Source organism: Odontesthes bonariensis, chromosome 13 (genome assembly GCF_027942865.1).
Source record: "Odontesthes bonariensis isolate fOdoBon6 chromosome 13, fOdoBon6.hap1, whole genome shotgun sequence".
NCBI lineage: Eukaryota > Metazoa > Chordata > Actinopteri > Atheriniformes > Atherinopsidae > Odontesthes > Odontesthes bonariensis.
The window spans coordinates 13,883,340-13,906,157 of record NC_134518.1 but is presented as its reverse complement, the minus strand read 5'-3'; the positions used below and the strand labels follow the sequence as shown (position 1 = coordinate 13,906,157).

The window sequence follows — 22,818 nt, the reverse complement described above, 5'->3', positions numbered from 1 at the left end:
TGTTATGGTGCAGAGAGAAGCTTTTTTTTATAAAGAATTGATATTAAGCTAGGTGAGAGATAAAAGCGAGAAGCAGACCACCACAGAGACGGGGTTTGATAGAGAGATACTCTGATCCTGCGAATCATCTCAACTTCCTGGGTTCACATGGCGGTGAAGTTCCTCAAACTACAACTACAAACCAAACCTTTAGTCACTAGGAGGGGGGCTTAGTACGGGATGGGATGGAGTGAGAGAGAGGAATAAAACAGAGGGTTTAAACACACACACATGCAGATAGAAAGAGAGAAGGTTAAGAAATGGTGGTAGATCTCACAGTGGCTAATTCTCTGGGTGTGGGAAAGCAGAGCACCTAACACAGGTTGGCCTGGTTTCAGTAATGAGTTTGATTCTTCTCTCTGCCTCCTCAGTCTCACTGGGGACCAAGACTGCATAATAACATCCTTCACACACATACATACGCTCACACACGCACAAACAGGTCTATGGGGAGCTAATTATTCTCACCTGTGTTAATTATTGCTGTAAGCCAATCAGTGGACTCTGTGCTAATTAGGCAGTGTTAGGTCTGATTAGTGTTTTGCAGCAGGCCCACTCAAACTGTTATCTACCATCCCAGTCCCCTCAGGCGAAAGAGGGGAGAGAAGAACAGGTGGATGCTTGCCCTGTGTGTGTGTGTCTGCATCTGTGTGTGTGTGCTCATCCTTAACGATAAATAACTGAAGGACAGCGATGATTCAAAATAAAACAAAGTCTTATTAGTTTCTTTTCGAAACAAACTTCTGTTGAACAAAACATGCACACCATTGATGCAACTAGTCTTTGCCCTCCCAGTTAATTGGCCCTGGTTTCGGGTCATTTCTTTCATCTGGACAAACTGTCCCCTTGCCCTTTTAGTTAATGAGAGCTGATCCAGGATCAGTTCTGTCACTAATGGCTCCGTTTTTGCCAGGATAACCCCTCACATTGATCCGCACATCACACATCACACAACCCCCATCCTGACCCAGGAGGGCCGCATGTGCGAGCGTACGTGTGTGTGTGTGTGGGTGTATACAAGTGCGTAAAAAGAAGAAAGAAGGGGGTGTTAAAATGTTTAAATGAAGGTTCTGTGGATGACCTCTCAGATGAGGAGAATGAAAAAAAGAAGAGAAGCAGGGCAAAGATGAGAAGAGGGGGAAGAGGAGGAGGGAAGAAAGAAGGAGAAGGAGGCTGGAGGAAACCTTCCTCTTATGACACCATTGATTTTCCTTCAGAAGCTTGAGCCTGTCACTACTGAACACTTGGTCCCCCAGTCCTGCACACTCACACACACGCACACACACACACACGCACACACCCATATACAAACTCCATGCCCTGACCTCCACATGTGCCTGCTGGTCCATACTGGGTCTAATGACACTGGGGCCTCCCACAGATCAATACTAAGCTGTCACTCAGCTGGCGAGCACACACCCTCGCACACACACGGACACACAATACCAGTCGACACACATACACACACGGGCAATGTGGCGTATGCGTTTGCACATTTGTGTATGCTGGAAGCAATGTTTTCTACAACCTCAGCAGATGCCCTCTTCCTTCCCCTCGGCCAACACTCCCTCACCTACATACGCACAAATGCACACACACACAAACACACACAATTTGGAGCGAAGCCACATCGTCTCTCTACAGCCGTTCTCTCACCCTCCTGCCACCTCACACTGAGAAGAGTCCTGATGTAATATTGATGAATGAGGATGGAGGCCTTATACAAAGTGATAGACCTTTGTGATTGTAAATAATAAACTGTCATTGATTTCACGCAGTTGTCCACATGCATCCATGCAAATACCCGCACTCCTCTGGAAAGACGCACTACTGTGTTCTATTGCCCAAGAGAGAAGGGAAAAGAGTTATTCCCCCCCTCCTCTTGCCTCCTTCCACGTCATTCACCACCAACTCATCCTGCTTCTCCTCTTCCCTCTTCCCACCCCCTTCATCCCCCTTCATATTCTCTCTCCTCATTCTCAACAATCTCAAGCACTCATCCGCCTCTCTCCATACACATCTCAAGTGCCACTTAGAAAAGCAGACAGGAGCTTGAGCCAAACTCTCCTCTCAGAGTTTTAGTGTTTGGTGACTTTTGGTGTCAAGATCCGCAAATAAAAGATCCTCCGTATCTCTTTAATTCTGGACAAACTGGATAAATTATCTCTGAATAAAAATCTGTTGACTGTGAAAAGCCCTGGCTAAAAACATTTGTTTGTCTCTGTTAAATCACTAATTATAGCCTGGCACAACGCGGGGCAGATGCAGGCTAATTCACCATTAGGCCGTTTGGTGTTTATTAAACTTTTATAATGTGATCACTCTGATAACAGCACAATTGTTTCCCTGGGCGTGTGTGATTATAGTGCTGTACCCCACTGTCCCTTTGTAATGTCTCCCATTGAGTGTGCGTGCCGGTGTGCGAGTGTGTGTGTGTCTTGGAGCTTGCGGAGTAGTGTTTTCCATTTCTCATTAGAGTGGCACAGACTCCTGCTGCAGGGTCAATGGAGGGGGAGGTGGGTGCGTGAATGTGTGTGTGTGTGAGATTTTGTGTGTGTATGTGTGTGTGTGTGTTTGAAGGGGACTGGGGTGGTAATGAGCGCAGGAACATAATACTACAGCGTCCATTAATGCTCTGAGGCAGTGACATTAGGCATACTTAACTAATAGAGCCAGTCTCTGCAATTACCCACTGTTATCTCTGCAGCTTTAGAGGGGAACCGGCTTTAATAAATGTTTGTTGTAATGTGATAAATGCCAGGTTTGCTCATTTGTAATCTACACTGCGGGACAAGGGGAAGCGGGCGGATCTAATTGTTTTCCTCCGGATTCAAGAATGTAGTTGAGTTCAGAGAAGTCCTTCATGGAGAAAAAAAAACAAAACATCTTTCCTTTTCAAGATGCATTTTTCCAGGTACATCTCCCTCTGTCTTGCATATCTGCCTGTCTCTAGCTTGCTTTCGGCTCTCAGTGGGGTACTGTTACAACTATCCTCCTGTCAAGCAGGGAAACGAAGTCCATAGCAAACGCTCAGTAGCATGTCTCTGCCTCCTCTTTTTCCTCTCCTCTCATCTTTCTTTCATCCCGGCCCACATCAGAGGCCCTGCCGTGATTGTGTGAGTAAACATCTTGTCGTGCTAACATGGGCGTCATGACAGAAGAGAGATGCGCTTCATTAACGGCACGCTTGTAAGTTTGTCTTTGTGTTTGAACGTGCCTCTGCGGGCTATATGTCTATTCATAGGTGTGTGCGTACTGAGGTCAACACAGAGGAGATGTATAAACTGAGTTCTTTTTTGTACAAATTTGACACAGTTTAAAAACCTTATCCACTACTACTCTACGCCTCAAACGAAAAAGAATAACTAACAAACAAGTAATCCTTTGCTACAGAACAATTTTGCCTCTCACACTTCACACACCCTTCATTCTTTTGGCTGTAAATCTTCCCTGTTTGTGTGAAGACAATAGCCAGAGGAAGAGGGAGAGGTGCAGCGGGAGAAAAAAGAAGGTGCAGGGAGAGAGGCAGAGGAGAAAGCAGCACTGTTAATTGTTTTACAGAAAAGGTTGCAAAGGTCTGTGTGTTTGAACTGAATGTCACCACATGTAAATCACAGCTCCCTTGCTCGCGAAGCCAATAACTGGGATAATTAGCGAGACTCTTCGCTGCAGATCATGGAAGAGCACGTCGCCGAGGAGGAGTGTTGAAACGCGGGGAAGATTCCAAGCGTGATTAACCAAAAGAACCTACAGAGTTAAATCTGGAGTTTCGAGTGGGAGGACCAAAGGGAAAGACACAGAGACAGAGGGGCCGATAGAGAAAAGGAGAAGAAGACGCGAGACACATGGATGTGGGGGAAAAAAATCAGAGAGAGACAAACACAGGAGACTCAGAAGTAAAGGAAACGAGTGAACATTCCTCTGAGCGAGGTCAAGCCACTCGGTAAACAAACCAACAATGTTAGCAGCACACACACATAAAGGGGGTGAGGCGGTGTAAAACAACAAAGTGTCTCAGTCGATTGCCTACGCCTTACTTTGTCTCCCCTCTTGAGTTACATAAACACAAACAAAGGCCTTTAAATTCAGCTCTGCTTTTTGAAGTGGAACAGTGACATGTGCTTGGGTCTCATTTGTTGATGATTAATGCAAAGCTAAAAGAATATATTAGGAGTGTAAGAATGTATCATCCCTTTGATGAAACAATGCTGTTGACCATAACTGTCTGAATGCTGACGTTCCTGCTTTGCATTTAATTATGGCAGCGGCACTCCCTTGAAGATTTGCTTTTGTCTCATAACAGCACAGCTCAAAATACTCAAGCTCAATGTCGCTAAACTCATATATAAAAGCAGAAATGAATAGGTTGAACTTGGAGAAAAAGATGGTTACAAAACAGCCTATAGGTGTTTTTTCTATTCATGTTTTCAAAGACAATGAAAAAAATTCTCTTGGAAAAAGAAGGTCTCTAATCAGAAGACCATAAGTGCGTTGCAGAATCTGGGCACCAGAATTACACAGCACATCTCTCCCTCCCTATCTCCCCCATGTTATTCAGGTTTTCCTTCTATTGTGACATGTGAAACTGAGAGCGCCGCTCACAGAGCCTGGCCAGCGATCCATTCTTCCTGGACAGATTGATGGAGAACAATCAACAGAGCATACGTCTTGCACAGGCACAGCGGGTCACAAGCACTCATCCTGGACACCTGGACTTACATCCTGGGCTACAAGTGCTGAGGTAAAACATCACAGGGGCTAGACTGGAAACTGGTTGGTAGGAAGTGAGACACCAGACTGGGTGGGGGCGGGGTGGTGGTGGTATGAAGCTGGCATTAAGCATGCTGTCTGTGCTCTCGCTTAGCAGAAATAATCAGTAAACAATGAATCATTGGAGAGGGCTGAGATCAGGGCGGCTTGAGGCTGTATGTCTCGATGACACACCGGCTCAGCCTGCTATGAGAGGAGGCCGGAGTATCCTTTACTGAGAGGGGCTGGTGTGTCTATTCAATTAAGAGAGCAACACAGGCAGCCATGTAACACATTGGCTGTAAGGGAGGGAGCACTTAGTGGGCCGTGTGCTAGACTGTCCACACACATCAGAGCATGAAGACAACAAAGCTTCCCTCCTGCCACACACATACACACACATAGCCATGCACGTCCGAACATATAGCATCACACCAAGCGGTGCACACTCGTGCTCTTCACGCCTCATTTGAAAAGCAAATTGAGCGCATCTTCTAGGGCAAGTCACGGACTAAATCCTGGAAAACGTTACTCTTTCCTCACTTGCAGTACCACACACGCTCACACATGAGACCTTTCATATGGTAAATATATCTTCATTCTATTTAACTCCCGTTCTATCTCTATCTCTCCAGCCTGTAATTTCCAACACCAAAAAATGTCTTAAATAGCTCTCAGCGAAGTAGGACGCTACTCATTTGGGTCAGCTCTGGCCAGCCTAACCCCTTAATTCTGTGAGGGAACAAACACTAACACAAAGGCAGAGGGAACAACCAAGGAGAGCGGCCAGGTCAAGCGGTGAATGTCAAGCAGTAATGACAAAGCAGTTTGCAGAGAAAATACAGCTACAACAAGCTATTTACAGTTGCTGCATCCAATAAAGAAAACTCTTAATGTCATGAAACTGAGAACTTTTTGCTGTTATTGCATTTGTAAATTATGTTTTATATGCCCTAATAAACTGGCTGTTACCTACATTCAGCTGGAATACATTAACTTAACTACCTATAAAGTATGAAGCAGCTCTGCTTAGTTTATTGGGGAAACAAAAGTTAAACATTAATAAATAAAAAAAAAGAAGAAAAAAAAATTATTTCCAATGTGTTCCTTCCTCCACTACAAAGATAGCTTCTGTTACTTTCATTTATCATATTGACAAACCCAAACAAAACCCAGGTTTGCCCATTTAATTTTTTTTTTTTCTATGGGGTGGTCACAAATGAGAGCAAACTAGTTGCCTGAGGTGAGAGGGCTGAAGGTCCATATGAGTGAGAACTAGGCAGCTCTGTTTCAGAGGCTCCACGACCTCCAAACTCCCTGCTGTCAATCAGCGCAGCCGTTAGTCCCCTGGGGACGCGCTTTCCTCTCACACTGGAGGGGGGTGGTGGATGGTTTTGGGTGAGAGAACCACCGAAGAGAAAAAATAAGAACACAATCAAACAGATGCAGAAAGCTGCAGGTCATTGTGCATCTATGCGTGTATGCATGTATGTGTGTGTGAATACATATATTTTTGCACGCCTGTGGATTCTTAAAACTTGGCATGCATGTGTCTGCATATGCATTTGTGAGTTGTGTAGGAGTTTATCTGAGGGTGAGAGCTGCATCTGTCTATGTGTGTGTGTGTGTGTGTGTGTGTGCCCCTACATGTAGTAAAGCAGATTTGTGAGGCAGCAAGCACCTGAGGGAGGGGAGTTCTGCCTGCATATCGATGAGCCAGCAACTCTGCCTCTTTGCCCCTGAGCCCTGCACAAACACCACAACCCGCTCAGGGCCAATGCTTTTCAAAGCCTCTCATAACATCTAATGCAGCTGCCCCCCCCCCCCCCACCTTTAAGACTGCACAAAAAGAAACAGCACATCAACAACAACAAATACATCTTAAGAGGAGTGGGGTGGGAGGGGGGTCCTGAGAGTACAATATACACTCCCCTTTTATAGCCTTTGAGGAAAAACACCAAATCAAGATAAAGAAATATCATACAAGTTGAAAAAAAGATAGGAGCTGAGCAGGTACTCTAATCCACCACGGAAAGTGGTGTCATCCCTCAGGGTATCATGACATCGTTTCTAGCATCTCTTTGTCTTGGAGGGAAATGCCAGGCTACTGATAGGTGGTCAGACACAACAGAAGACCAAGCGTGTCATAAATGTGGAACAGAGGGGGAATAACTTCTTGAAAAGCATTAAATTAAACACACCCAAGCCGTGGAGGGAAAAGGCAACTAATGAAGACCTTGACATTCAAGTGTCGGCGTATACAGTTGGAAGAATGTAAGATAGCTGCATAGTAAGTGTGCTCTCACCTTCCCACTATCACAGTCATAAATGAAACTAAACTAAAGGGACGGAAGGCACTGCCAGTAAACCACATTAGCATCAAATGCAAATGAGGAGGGGTCTAATGGCTGGACAGGTGCAGACTGGGCCTCTAAATGACACACGCATACACATATTTGCAAACACACACACACACACACACACACACACACACACACACAGATGAGATGGATGAATTAAACATGGGTGGGCTCTGCTTGGGGGGCTGGCAGGGCTGACATAAAGTCAATGACATACATTATTCACTAGTGCACGTTAGCCCAGCCAAGGCAACACATGACCTCTCACCCCAGGAAGTGCATCCAAACATAACAACCAAAACAATAAGGGGTTCCCCGCAAGAGAGATACCGTAACAAACAGGAAAAACATTAAACTGGAAAATGTTGTCTTCAATACGGTGCTAGCCTCAGTTAAGCCTGCTCCTAGATGTATCAGGTGCTGACCTGAGGCCGCCGAAAGGTGAACAAAAACTTGGTCCACAAGTGCAAACTACCCACGGTGAAGTTGGGAGGCAGTCTGTTCCATAGGCTCAGAGAACAGGAAACCGTCCGCCATGACATCATCCTCCCCGGGAGGAGCACTTCCTGCCCGACATTCTTCACTCAAGACACTCATACACACTCGTCAGGAAATGGCCTCTATCAACACACACACTCGCTCCTGGGGAAATAACCAACACCGATTCGGACACACAAGCGCAGACACGCATGCAAGGAAATGGGCGACATCAACAGCGGGCCACAGAAGTGTGTGCAATTCTAAACACATACAAGCATACGCTCAAAAACAGCAATAGACCTGAAATAACATTGTCTGCATGTAAAGTTGACTCCCCTTCACCCCTCCTAAGTGGATGAGGGGGATCATGGACCCTGCAGGGCTAAACAGTGGATCCTTATCTCTGGTCACAGAGTGTTTCTACCACCCCGCCCCTCCAGAGAACCTCTCTCTGCCTGGGGGACACCCCACAGCAGGCCTGTGGGAGCTGGATGAGCAGGAAAGAGCCACGGGACACAGGTGGTGGGAGGCTGGAGAGGACACATGGTGCTGGGAGGGCAGCTTCCCAAAGGAAACAGGTCTGACAGATTTGGAAGGGATTTTGTATTTTATAATCCCATTATGTCTATCTTTGGAGACTAAAAAGAGGGTTATTTCTGCAATTTCTATGTCTTTGATGCATCCTTATAATCTTTAGAAGAAGTAGAAACAGTCTAACACAAAGCAACGAGGAATATTACTAATTTCAAATCTCTTGCTCAACATTATTTCACGATTTTCTTGAAGTGGATGGTCTGTCAGCAGCTGACAGACTCTCTAAGGCAACTCATGGTCTGCTTTCTTCCTATCATCAGATCTATATCCTTCCCAAAAGTACAGGAAGTAATTGTCTTTGCTCTGAGGACATATTGCTGCTCTCTGTTCCCACATTATGTTCATACCTGGGATAACAGACACTTAATTGTACAGTTTACCACTTCCTCTGCTTGATATTACTCACAAAACTGCTTAAATTATGAAAATCTGATTCCATTGTGACAAATACCTTGTGATTTAATGATTTTGCAATGCACTCTTAAGCTTCAACTTAAAAGCGGCGGACAAATTTTGTGTGTATGCATGTATGCATGACCAATAAAATCGGATCTTAACTGATCTAAGTGTATAACCTGTTAAGCTGTGCTGCTGCCTATCTTGAACTAAATGCTACTTTAAATGAGACTTTTAGTCTCCATGTGACATTTTCTGGTTCAGTAAAAAGTTCAATAAAGATAATGCTCAACATTATATGGAGATACAAAGTACATTAGCATTGAAAATTGTTTTAAGGGAAGACAAATTTAACCTATGCAATGCAGAGATACAGCGAAGTTATGCACGGGTGGGAGGGAAATGTGTTTGTGATTTGAGGCCCATCCAAGCACATGATGGACTGATCGTATGCAGCGGCTGCATATGATTAACCCCACGCTAACCAGCAGTGATTGAGAGAAGTGGAAACGGAGGTTGAGGGGTTAAGGACTCGCCTCGTATTATCCTGCCCCTGTGAGATGCTAAAGTGGACCACACGTGTATCCCTGGGGAGGAGACGCACAGGAGCATCTCACCTTTCAGCTGCCTTTCCCTGCCCAGTGTCAAGCACAGACATGGCATGTCATGCCAAGGTGCATCTGAATTTCCAAGAACTTGCCACCTCTAAGGTTAGAGTCATAAAATATGGCATGATTTGTCCTCGACTTCAGTCCTGAATGATCTGACGGCAGGAAGACAGCCACAAAGGACAAGAGAACTTCTAAAACTGAGTGCTGATGAAGTCATCATAGAGCTGAACCGAGAGATTGACTGTTTCTCATCTTTTTTCCCCAGCACAGCTTAAACAAATTCGCTTTATAACTGAATTCTGAATCACATGGCTCAGTATAAACGCTTAAAGCCCAAACAAAATTCTCTTTTCAACGGGAAATGAAATAAAGAGAGGGTTGAGAGAGATTCTCCCGGTGAGCTTGTACAGTACCCAGAGCGCAGCCGATCCACACTATACCAGATTTGTTCTCCTAACAATCAAATAAGTTTCTCATTAGCTGACTTTATTTTTCCTCATTCCTACGGTTTTGCTGCAGTGGCCTGTTTCTCCAATCTTAACGAGAGAGAGCTAATTAGGCAATCAGACCCATTACTCTTCCAGAAGAGTTAGAGCTAGCCCAGCTAATTAGGGCTGTAAAATCTAATCATCTCTGCGAAACAGCAGAGGGCTAACGAGCCCTTATTTAACGAACTAAATAACTTCAAGGGTGGAGAGGGGCTGCTGATGGTATTTCTTTATGAATTTGAAGGAGGGGACCTCATAGTAATTGAGTCAGTTTCAGCCTCACAGTTGTTTGTTTGTTTATGAATCCCTGATTATTACAATTGCCAGGAATATATTGGTGCTAAATGAGCAAACATATAAGCCATCCTCCCCCTTATTCCCCTGCAGTCCCTCCTTTAAAACTAGCTAGCAACCCCTCCCCAACAGCTCTGCTCTCACCTGACCTATTTTCCTGTCCAGAAAGAGTGCTCGCTGGAGAGGAAAACCGAGATATTGCTGTTGTTTTCCCTCCCCCCTGTTCTAATTTGTTGTTCGTTAATGCTGCCCTCACACCTGAGCCATTGGGTGTCGGGGGAATAACGCCAGTGAGCAACCACAACACATGCTCGGTGTGGGAAAGCTGTTAGCGGGAGATTGGCCTGCTCCACCATGTCACTAAAACAGTGAAGAGAAAGTTTGTGAGCCCTGAAAGGCAGAGCAAAAAAAGTGCACAGATGAGAAATTCAACAAGTATGCACACAGGAAAACAGAAATCAGAAATGTGGCAGGGAGTGATGGGCAGGCCTGTTGTCTGAGGCCACGTGGTGGGGTGCAGCTGTCTCAGGGAGCGCTGAGGTGAGGCCTTCCGCTTCACTGGAGCGGAACGAGGGTGACGCACGCTCTCACAAACTTGCGCACACTCACGCACACATATGCAGGTAAAGAGTAGCTTTTGACAGAGCAGCAATGAGAACGAGACAGCTGCGCTCATCAGATAGCACAGGTCACTGCCTCATTAACACTCCCAAATACACTCAAATGTGACAAATTCAAATCAGACACAGAATAGCCAACGTTGTACTTCATTTTACCTCATAATGCAGGACATGTTATAGAGCAGAAAACACGGACGGGAATACAGGAGACGAACTTCAGCACTCTCCTTCAGTCCTGTTCGGACCGGCTTTAAATCTGCATGCTTGAAGTGCAAACAAACACTTTCCCTCAGACTACATGTCCACGCGTGTGCCATACACATGCATACAGCAGAGGCCGGACAGTAAATCTATGGGGCTTTCTTTTCTCCCGACTGGCTTTAAATCACGCAAGCCCCTGCACCGCTCAGAGGTTGTTTATGACAGCAGGAGAAAGGCATACTCAAGGAAAAAAAGTGTGTGTATGTGTGCAAAAGGCAGCTATAACAACCTTCAGCATACACCGGTCCAAGAGGAAGATTTATTCACAGGAACACACATGAGCGTACACTCCAGACTCCAGTTGTAGTCCACACTGCTCATCAGTTAAGTCATCAGCACAACCGCACAAACACTGTTTGACCACACTTGAAGGCGTTGCTCTGGAATTGCTTCTCCACTTCACACTCATTGCACTGGAATATGATTTACTGCAGTTTCACACATGTTCGCTCACACAGAACATTATGGTCGCTGCAAAACAACCTGTGGCCTCCTTTATGAGGACTGCAGGTTAGGCTTCTGCAGTCAAATCAAAGTCCAACATGGCTTTCATCTGCCAACTTCCGATGTAAATTCTGTGAGATTTTCGTCCTGATTTTGAAATCTTTCTGCAACATTTGCTGCCTGCGTATTTGCCACGGGACTCTTGTTCCCACACATACAGTCATGCGTGCCGTGTTTTGTGTTTGCAGTGACAGCGCAGCACCATGTCTGCCGAGTTCAAAGGGTGAGGTTTGCTTACCTGTCGATGATGACAGGGTCTGATGGGGTCTCGTTCCTGTTGCCGCAGCTCTTCTTATCACAGCATCGACTGCGGGGGGGTGACAACATGAGGGGGAGGCACAGACAAAGGGGAGTTAAGTCACCAAGATGTGAACAACGGAGACAGCAAGATAAGACAGAGCTCAGAAAGGGAGAGGAAGTTAGATGAGCGTACAGGAAAGAGAAAATGGGGTGTAAAAGGGCGTGAGACTTTTGTGGAGTTCAAGAAGAGACATGACTTGGATTTCTGTTTAGCTTGGCAAGGTAAGATCGTGGCTCTCGCACCAGATCCGCAGAACGATTTTAGGCAAACTTTAGAGGAGGGGAGCACAAGCAGTGAGCTCGGATGGGGATGGATACAAACTTGAATTAGCCTCCAGGGCTCAGGTTAGCTCCATTTCTGTCAGACATCACACAACCAGACATCTTATGTTCTCTGTTTTTCCTCAGCGCTCGTCCCCTCCCTCTATCCCGCCTCTCTCTTGCGCTCTTTCTCTCTCAGAAGTGGGTCACAGAGTGGTCCCACTGGACCTGGGGAGTAGTGCATGCTGGGTAGAAGGGGGTTGCATACTGATGTGACGAGTCCTCTCCCAATCATTTGACTGCAGCACTGTCTAACAGTGTGCTGTGAGCCATCCACCCCCTCCTCTCCTGCCCCAAAAAAGTATCACCGCGTCTACCTTTTCCTCTGTGTCTGCATGTCTGCGAGCACCTGTGTCTGCCTTCATGTGTGCAGCTACTGTACGCAAGCGGGAGGTGATGGAGAAAGACAACAGCGAGAGTGACCCTCCCCCTACTTTCTCCAGTCTCTCAGGACAGGAGGCTTGGAGAGCCAGATCAGATTTCTGATCTTGACCGTTTCCTGCAGCCTATGAAAACAAGTGGTCTAAATTGCCTTGTGTGATAACCAGGAAGTGGCTACACTTTGCCACAAGCCATTTTTCTACATGCAACTCTCCGTGTATTTCTAGTTGGCTGCTTTGCGGGAGACAATCACAAGCCGTGTGATGCTTTTATTGATTGCAAATCCACACGATGGCTTGTGAGAGTTTCTCCAGCTTTCTACTTTTGACTGAGTGTATGTGTGTGTGTGTGTGTGTGTGTGTGTGTGTGTGTGTGTGTGTGTGTGTATGTGTGTGTCTACATTTTACATGAAATCTGAGTCTGCCCCCTCCCTTGCATATAGCTCACTGTCAGGACACAGCAAACTGCATGTATTACACAGACTGAGGAGGATGGGTTTGAGTAATGAGCTTTTCCTTGTCCTAATTAGCAGAACATGAGAGGGATGCACACACACGCATATGCACAGAGATACACACACAACAGAAATAGGCCAGGGCCCATCTCCCCAACCCACTTTGAGGAAAATGAAAAGATTTCTATTGTAATTTAGCAGAGCTCTTGTGTCTTTGCCCTTCTTTATACCAGCAAAGACACCTCCAAGGTGAGAAAAAGATAAATCTGATCTGTTGCTCAGTGTGGTTTGTCTCACCTGCACATGATCTCGTGGGTTAACAGGACCCGACACATCTCTGGATTTTTGTCCTGGCCCTCGTAAACAATTGCCTAAAGAAAGGAGAAAAGCACGAAGTTATTCTCATTTATTTTTCTCTGTGTGCTGTGCTAAGAGACAAGAAAAGTCAACCAGGAAGCAAGGCCAGAAAAAAAAAACATGTATCTTTCATCTGTGAGAAGTGTTTGTCTATCTGGCAAATGTGTGTATCGTGGGAATCCAGTCCTCCTGAACAGGAACGCTCTGTTCTGACAGAGACAGTAAGAGAGGAAAATTGTTTGTGTGAGTGAGTGCTTGTGTGTGCTGCTGCATATGCATATGTGTTTGTGCATGCACGTATGTTTATATGCGGTGTACAGTGAGCAGTTGGACTGCCAGACTGGAGTATAGTGCACCATCTGGTCCATACAGCAAGGCGTCCAAAAACGTAGTCTGGTTACCCCTCCAACCCCACTCAACATGCTCTCTGGGGCTTGATCACCCTGCACACACACACGCTGATAAACATGCAAACACACACACACACACGCCCCGACACAAACAACATCTCCTCCTACTCTTTTCATTCTGAGGCAAACTCTCTTCGAGTCTAATGGCACTAGAGGCAGAATTGGCAAAATAAAAGACCTGATATCAAAACATTGTTTAGAGGGCTTACTTTCTCTGTTGTCTCATTCATCCGCATGAAGAATTCCCTCAGTGTGCGCCAGCTAACATGTGCTGCTCTGTATTTCTTTGTGTGATTGAATTGGCCATAACACACTCTGGGATAGTTTGTTCTGTTTCACATTGAGGAAATGAGGGTCAAGGTCCTCAAAGAGTGAGCTGGCATGCATCACTGTCTTTCTCAAACACTAACACACAATCGCTGCTACACCTCATCCAGATTTTCACACACAATTTGCACACTTTTCTCGAAAACACACACACACACGCACGCACACACTGCCTCCCATAAAAAAAGAAAACAAACAAAAAAAAAAAAAAACACACACACATACACAGACACCATCCCCACTTACTGGCTGCTGTGCAGAGGTAGAATATGAGGACACATGTCCTCTACTTTTCTGGGCCTCTGTAAATGTATTCCACAGGTAAGACAGGTCATTTATCAAGCCGGCTGGGCTGTGCTGAAGTTGAGAGTCTCAGACACAGGGCCGGAGTGGGGGATGGAGGGGGAAGAGGAAGAAGGAGGAGGATGGCGGCAGTGCGACGCTGGGGTAACATTCAAACCAACAGAACCACGGAGCTTGGTGCCTGGTTCTATTTTCAAAGTTTTTTCTCAAGAAAAAAACTTTCTAAAAAAAAATATATATATATATATATATATATATATATATATATATATATATATATATATATATATATATATATACGAGTTTAATGCAAGGAACTCTTACCTGTTTAGTCATGGAGTCAATGAGCCGAACATACAAGTCCTGCTCTGTCCGGATCCCTGCAGACAGAGAAAGCCGTTAAAATGTAGTTTCGAATTACATCTGAGGGAAAGCTCGACCCACTTGGGGATCTTTTAGAGCACATGATATATTCAGTCTGATTTCCCCAGTGAGGCACTTCATGAAAACTATGAGTCCAAACTCTCATTAATAACTTTCAGTATTAGAGGCTTGCTCTCAGTTTGGCTGGAGCTTAAAATTCTATTTAATATCTTTAAAGTTGTTATTGACTCAAAACTCAGAGCAAAATGAGCACACAAGACGGAGGAAGCACATTTTTAAAGAAAAATATAATAATCAATGTTTGAATACATTTTCAGTAGGCATACACACCAAATAAAAAACGTCATTTTATTTTGCTGCTTGTTGTTCACAGCTGCTCCCAAAGTCTTCCGAAGAAGACAACAAATTGGAAGAACGTGTTTTTCAAACTTTTTTATATCCTCAAAGTACAAATAAATCTATGCAAAACATTTTACACACACAAAAAAAAGAAAAGAAAAAAAAATGAAATAAATAAAAATCTGACCTTTCAATAAAAAATACAAGCTTCTAAAATAAGGATCAACGCCCTGACCTTCCGAAACATTTCTTTCCGGAGTTTCCTCACTTTGGTTTGGCGTATCATTCTCTTGCTGCTTTTGTTATTGCTCCATAAAAATGATGGAAGCCAAACTCACCGTTACTGTAGAGGAGCTGGAGTCTATAATGGATCCCATTGTTGGTCTTTTCCCCCGTCGTTTCCTATGAAAATTAAACCAAACAGACCCGGTCAGAGCAAGCAAACCATCTCCTCCTGGGACCTTTATTGCGGGTGAACAACTTGGCATTTTTAGATGACAAAACGCGTAACGTCTCAAACTGTGATCTAAATCAAATCACTTCACTTGGGTTTCTTCTGACAAAAGCACACAGGTTAAAAAAAAGAAGAAAAACAATAAAAAGAAAAAGAAAGAAAAACAATTTGTTTGTTACTGCAAGAGTCGCAGACAGATACTGTTATTTCTCATTTTGTCATCTGAGAAAATATAAAGAGTGAAATCAACTCTTTCACTTATTTGTATTTTGCGACAAAAAAAAGAAAGACACCAAAACACATATTTTACGCCGTAGTTGTTTTTTTACAGCTTTTGTAAATGTCACTGTGCACATTTGACCAATCTATGAGAAATTAATTTAAAAAGCAATCCAATTATTGCTGCTTTCCAATAAATCACAGCGCAACAGTATGATGAGTTATTATTGGGCAATAGCAAAAGAACATAATACATAATAAACAAGCCGATAGCAAACGTTAATGAGTCCAAACGAATATTTACAAGGCAAACACTCACTTCTAACGTCACTTGCAAACATATCAATATTATATCATATCGACGAACCAAAGACTGACGTTGCTTTTTGTTTGGAGAAATAGAATATGTTGACTGACACCAGCTGCAGGCTCCACGCTGGGATGAACTGCCACAATAAATATAAGCCAATATCAGGGGCGGAAACTGAGCTCAGAAGTTAACACTCATGGTAAATTAATCCAAAAATCATTACGAGGGATTTTGTAATTTACAAAGAAAAAGCAAATTACCCCATGGAAATAATCAAAAGTCTGCGAGCCTTTGAGGAAACCACATCTAGAAAAATCACATCAGGGAAGCTCTCAGGACCAATGATCCCCGCTGTGTGCGTCTGCCTGCACCGTTAACGCACGTCTGGTAATTTATCACTTTGACTTAACAAGTCCGTATGTTGTGTCAGGCATCAGTCGATGCTCCGCTGCAACGCACACATCAAGGGCTCATTTAGTAGATTTTATTCTAAAGGCTCAACGCAGGCTGCACCTTCATATCATTTTTTGGTGATATTTCTGAACCCACCTTTTCTTTCTCCACAAAGTCAATGAAGGTGGTCCTCTCTATTTCCACCGGCTGACCCTGTCTGTCGTATAAAGCCAGGACGAAGTGGAAGAAGTTGGACTTGCGGAGGTTGGAGGGCGGCTGCTTCTCGAAGTGTGCCCGCGCGAGACCCACTCCGCTGCGGACACAAGCACAAACCAGCAGCAGCCACAACGACGGCAATTAGAATCACTTCATCCAACGTGAGAGCAACAAATTAGAGAGATGTGTGTTTAAACTCGACGCTAATGTCACTGTTGCCCGAGTCTGCGTCCACGCTGGCATTCATGACTAAATGCAATTTATTCACAAGGACCGCGCAGATGCTCTTTACATTTCAGTTCATTAAAATTAAACAAAACAAATGAGTTCAAATATTACAAAAAATATTAAATATACATATTGACGCCACAGCTATATTATCGACAGGAAAGCTGTTCTTGTAACGATAGGCCTGTTGTTCCTAATCGTATTTATAATTGAAACTTGTCCAACTTGATTAAAACTACACAATTTTGTTTTATTTTGCAAGAAAATCCCGCATTGAAAAAAAATGCCAATGCATGCAAACTTTGAAATGGAATCCGTTCTGCTTTACAGCAGCCAAAAGCCACCGTGAGCTGAAAAGTCCAAGCTTAAACTCAAAGCTTACTTTTCAAGCCAAACTTACTCGAAGCCTACATTTTAGCGCTGCGTACAAATCGGTTAGCTCAAATCAGAGAAATCACTTTAGACCGCTTCTAGTGCTTTTTAACAAGCCGAACGTCGAGCTACAAACTTCAAATGCCAGCGGGACCAGAGGTTATCCCACCGCTGAGTCCTCTGGGGACGCATAATGCCCCAAGTGAATCGGGCGCTCCGTCTTTAACGCTGCGGATCACAACGCGCTGACTCGCTGGTGTCTGCGCAGCGCCAAGGCCGCCTCGGGCTCACCTCTGCGCGGCTGTGTTGGCGTCCAGCACTCCGGCACCCTGCATCCATGTCCGAACCGCGTTCATCCCGGCCACCATGGGCTCCTCTTTCATACTACTCCCACTCCTCTGGATGCTCTCGTGGATGCCAAACATCAAAACGCACCTTCACACAGTCTCTATCTCTCTCACACTCTCTCGCTTCTGTCTCTTTCCTCCTCTCCTTGGCTCCCTCCTTTTTTTTCCCTTCTCCCTCCCCTGCCTCCCCTCCTCCTGCGTGTGTTTGATCGCGCTGTGACAGGAGCAAAGTGGCGTGGTCTATTTCACTTGGTGTTTAGAGCGCGCGTGCCTCTCAAAGTAAACAAAAGATGCGACATGCGGAGGGAAAAAGGGGAGCTGTCAGCATCCAGGGTTAGCTGCACCTCATGTCAACGACTCCGTGTGAAAAAGACGGAAGAAGAAGCGGCGGCTATGAAGAACGACGCGAGAGCGATGAAAGGGGAAGCGCAGGATGAGAGGCTGCGCTGAGTTGGCGACAGTCCCCCGGATCAAGGTGCAGCTGAAAAAACACAGGCAAAATGTCAGGTTTCTGCAACAAACAGTCCACAGCTGGAAGAAAAGCCAAGAAGATGGAAAACGTTTCGCCCTCCTTCGCTCCGTTTCTTTATTTACAAAATCTTCCTCCCAGCTCAGACGCATCAAACGGAAGATTACGCACAATTAGGAGACAGTCCTCCGCTCCCCGTCAGCTCCAGCTCGGATGATTTGCGCTCCTTTTCTTCCCTGAGGAATCACTTTGGACCATCTCTGGGATGCCAAACAGGGGGGAAACTAGTAGGTGAGGGAGGCGTGGTCTTGGAGGCGAACGGGAACGCCCTCTAACACAGTTAATGACACGGACAATCAGCTGTCCACCAACCCGACCAGCACGCTGCCCGCCCGCCTGCCTGTTGTCCCCGCCTCGTCCCGGGCAGCGTCCCGCCCCAGCCGCTCAGCCAGAAGCCGCGCGCGGCGTGTGAGTGCACGCACGCGTTGATGTGTGCGCTTTCTTTCTGCGCGTGTGTAACTTATATGGTTGACAATTAATGTAGCTCCTCACCAGAAATGACCACCAGCTCAAGGGGAAGACATTATTTAAAGGGAAGAGTGAGGAGCGAACAGGGGGAACGTCACGGCAGCGTTGCCACTTGAGCTACAGCCATAAAAATCTACCCAGCACTTCTCTGCAAAAGGAACCCAGTAAATGATCAGATGTTTAAATAAAGTAACTTTTTTTTTCTCGTTTTAATGTGAGAAAAAAGGAGAAAAAAACGAGCACGAGGAGAGCTAGAGGAAACAATCTGAGGAAACCAGTGCGCCTGATTTAATCATGTTTACTTTGCCGTCTATAAGTGTCGAATTAATTCAAGATCAACAACCAAAACCAACATTTAACAGTGGGAGGAAAATACTTTATTTAACAATCTTAGAAGAAATACAGCGTTGTGTTTTCTTGCAAGAGCTGAATCAGTGTCGAGGAGTCCAAGTGCTCATTCAGAGTATCAACTCCGGCAGATTATGAGCTTAAGAAAGTTTCAGCTCACCAAGAAGCCTGGCAGCGGCCGCGGACATTTTTTTTTCTGTTACAGCCCGTTAGGTTTGAAATGAGCTTTGATTGGACGCATTACATAAATCTTGCGGGACTAAGTGCTGAATCCAACATAAATACGAGGATTACTTGCTAAACTGCGCTGTGCTGTCCAGAAAAATGTGCAATCACTCAAAAATAACTGCACAAAAAACAAACAGGAAAAAAAAAAGTGTTAGAAAAAAACAAGGTTCACGGTTGCTCACAGAGTCAGCTTGCAGAGTGAGCTCGTTGGATGTCCTTGTTTCTCATCAGTCCTGGCTGGCCATCGTTCAGAAGACCCATTTCTAAATGGTCAACTTGAATATTTAATATGTTCTCTGTGTAAAGTTTGGTTAAACACAATGACGTGGAAAGGATGAGTTAGTCTATTTTTAATTCATTTATTTATTTTTTATCAGGAGACTTTCTTCGAAAATTAAGATCAAGAAATTAAGATCAAGAATAGATGAGCCAAGCTCATAAAAAGGCCCTAATATGAACAAAATACGTCATTCGGGGTTATTATAAGAATAGTATGTTTGCAATGCCAACACTCTAAAATCAGTTTGTTCTCGTTTTTAGCAACAATCTAACTTTTCTAAGTGACACAGGGCAGCCAGCAGACTGAGAGAGTCTGATGCCATCAACGGTCAAGGTTAGACACTACCCCCCCCAAAAAAAAAAAAAATCCTCCCGTCATTCTCTGGAGTTATTTGTCTCTTGCTGTAGGAGGAGAAAAGTGAGCACCTTACCGGTACACGATACAATAATAAAAAGATGAATAAAAGCGAAGTGAGATGAAATGTTTCGCCCACTTCAGCTCCGCTCACACTGACTCTAAATTAAGCGCGCTTGCACACGTACACACACACACACACACACACACACACACACACACACACACACACACACACACACACACACACACACACGCACTGGTCCAGAGCTATCCTTCAGCACATTTGTTTGATTGCGGCTGGCCCTCGCGCTGATCTGTCTGCCTGGGTCGGCAGGCTGGCCAGTGCGGCCTCTGGGGGGGGGGGGGGGGGGGGGGTGTTGTATTTATATCCCTGAGCAGACACGCACACACACACAAGCACGCACACACACCGTATCACCCTCTCAGAATCCAAAAACGGAGATGTCAAGTGGGGCCCGATGTTCCAGCCATGTTAATACTGTGATTTACTAACTCCATGGCAGCCAGACATAAGGTGCGCAAAATATCTTTGATCATTACGCCCACGCAGGAAGGCGCACGCCATTTCAACGATGCAAAGGTGTGTCAGTGTGCGCGCACGGAGAGCCGTGTTCACATATGGGAGGGCTATTAAAATTCCCCGCGTTGAAACTCCGTCATACATTTTAAAGTAACCGAAGAGAAAGGAGTTGTAAGACGCTACTGTGCCACCACCAGATGTTCTCGTAAATCAAAAGGCTGGACCGATGATAATAATGGTCTGATTGAATTGAAGCCTCATAAAAATAACTAGTTGTAAAGAATCAGGCATATGCTTATGAGAATAGGCCTTATGTCTGACGATATGCTCTCTTGTCTATATAAAAGGAGACTTAGAATTCAACATAAAACACAATTATGTCACTGAACTGAGGTAAAAGGGTATGCTACTTTAAAGATTAAATCAGGGATTAAAGATTGGAAATGTTTCTCGTGTACATTACGCACGATTTGCATTTTGAACTCCTGGAAGCAGCACATCCTCCAAATCCCACTACGCTACTTGTCAGGCGCTGGCATTTTTACACAAAAGAGAAGCAACGCTGCCATCTAGCGAGACTACGGAGACATTACTATATCGAATATGCATTATTTAAAAGTCAGTCGTCCCATCAAATGTTAAATAGCTTGGAGATGACTACCATCTGTGCACAGAGCTATTACTGTGTCCATTTACTGACACGGTCAGCAACTGGAGACGAGGTCAGTGCGACAGTGGATTAATGAGAACAAGATGTGATGTCATTTCTGCTCTGTGAAACATCCGAAGAGTGATCTTTTACATACAGATGATACAAATGCAGAGTGACTGGTGCGAAAGACAAAAACTAAACCAAAAATATCACGGAGCGACACACAACACACCTGTAAAAAAGAAGAAGAAGAAATCACTTCACATAAGGGGAAATGACATCAGTCAGGAATCTTTTTACTAGTGATAAATGTTGCTCCCATACCTTTAACTTAAATTGTGTTCTGAAACGTCTCTTTTGTGTTTTACTTTTGTTCTTTTGAACTAACTGTGCAATGTTCTCTGAAATGTTGCCTATCCTTGTCGTGCCCTTCGAAGGGTCAAGTTGTCTGAAATGTTGTGTTTTCCTGTTTTAAAATGGGAGCAGTTCTGTTGGGCTGCACGGTGGCGTCGTCTCACACCAAGGAGGCCCCTGCTTTCTGCGTGGAGTGTGGATGCTCACCCAGTGCATAAGGGCGTTCTCTCTGGGTGTTCTCCACTGTCCAAAACATACATGCTGGGTTCACGAACTGACCATATAGGAGTTAATATGAACATGCATGGTTGTAAATGGTTAAAATCTTGTGTTAACGTGTCTGCTTTGTTGTCATGTTTTTTAAATGTCATCTTTCGTAAAATGTTGCTTTCTGTTGTTGCTTTTTGAAGTGTTGTCTTGTCACACTTTCTTCTTTGTTGTTAAAATGTCTCATCTTCTGTTTTTTTCTTCAAAAGTGAACATTTTTCTTGTCATTTCCGTATCTTTTTTTTTTTCATTTAGTTTTTTTGTGTGTGTGTGTTTTTCTCCTCATAGTTTCTTCTCTTCTCTTTCTGTTGTTTTGTTTTGCACCCTCAGGGTCATTGTACATAGATCACAAATTCAACTTCAAACAGACACAAATCAGATGATGAGCACTGAAATCTGTTGTTGGCTTCAGAGGGATTTACCCAGGCCTTGCCAGCTGTCTTGATTAAGTTTTTTTCAGTTCACGTTGAGTAGGAGTTTTCAGTTTTGATGGAGAAAAAAGACGTACTCAAAAGGCGAAAGGGTAACTTCTTCTTTAACTTCCTGAACAGGAGTTTTGGTGACACAGTTCTTTTTCCAGTTGTAAATGATGTGAAAACTGTTAACCCTAACAGCTCAATTATTACAGGTTATTTTAAGCAAAGGATGTATTTTCACTTGCACGCAGGTGTTTCAAAATAGCGTGAGGATAACACGGCAAAACAAGTTATCAGATTACTTTCTTTACATGTTATTTGGGGGGGCATTTCCTGTGCTGTAAAGAGTACTGTAAACTTTCAAAGCTGTACAAGAAAAAAGCTCAAAAATGGTCTTTTGCATCTTCATTAATTTACGAATTATTCACTCAAAGCATTTGTTCTGGTCTTTTTTCCTTTTTTTTCCTTTTCTGTATTTGAATTAGACTTTATTTGGCCTTAGATTTTCTCATCATCATAGGTCTCCAGATATGTTTCTCTCAGATATTCACACCACTCACCACCTGTTCCTTTTTTGCTAACTGACTCACCTGCATCCACTCATGTAATTAAGCCTCTCAGTATATCTATTCCTTGGGTTTTTTCTGCTCTTTGCCAGCTACTCTGTTTAGGCTCAGTCATTTGTTTTTCTTTTTCTTCTCAAGCTTCTGCTTTGCCTTCTGCCTGGGTGTCTGTTTTCAGTCGGATTGTTTTTGTTGGATCATTTATGGGCTTCGCAAGAGTTGGCTGCTTGCATTTAGGTTTTCCTAGACCAAACTTGTTTCTAATATTGAGCAACGCTCATATTAAATCTCAATGATGTTCACT

General features: G+C 44.4%; 1 protein-coding gene across 2 annotated transcripts in view; it reads right to left on the bottom strand.

Annotated features, from left to right (window-relative positions):
* The window catches only part of LOC142397579 (transcription factor COE1), a 54,950-nt gene extending 37,104 nt beyond the window's left edge, over window positions 1–17,846 (bottom strand). For both annotated transcript variants that reach the window (XM_075481047.1, XM_075481048.1), the window contains exons 1-6: window positions 17,456–17,846; window positions 16,505–16,661; window positions 15,311–15,374; window positions 14,574–14,629; window positions 13,150–13,223; window positions 11,635–11,703 (exon numbers count right to left, since the gene is read on the bottom strand). In XM_075481047.1, coding sequence (XP_075337162.1) covers window positions 11,635–11,703; window positions 13,150–13,223; window positions 14,574–14,629; window positions 15,311–15,374; window positions 16,505–16,661; window positions 17,456–17,589 — 554 coding nt within the window. In that variant the 5' untranslated portion in view covers window positions 17,590–17,846. The remainder of the gene's footprint in view (window positions 1–11,634; window positions 11,704–13,149; window positions 13,224–14,573; window positions 14,630–15,310; window positions 15,375–16,504; window positions 16,662–17,455) is intronic.
* Between the last annotated feature and the right edge of the window lie 4,972 nt (window positions 17,847–22,818).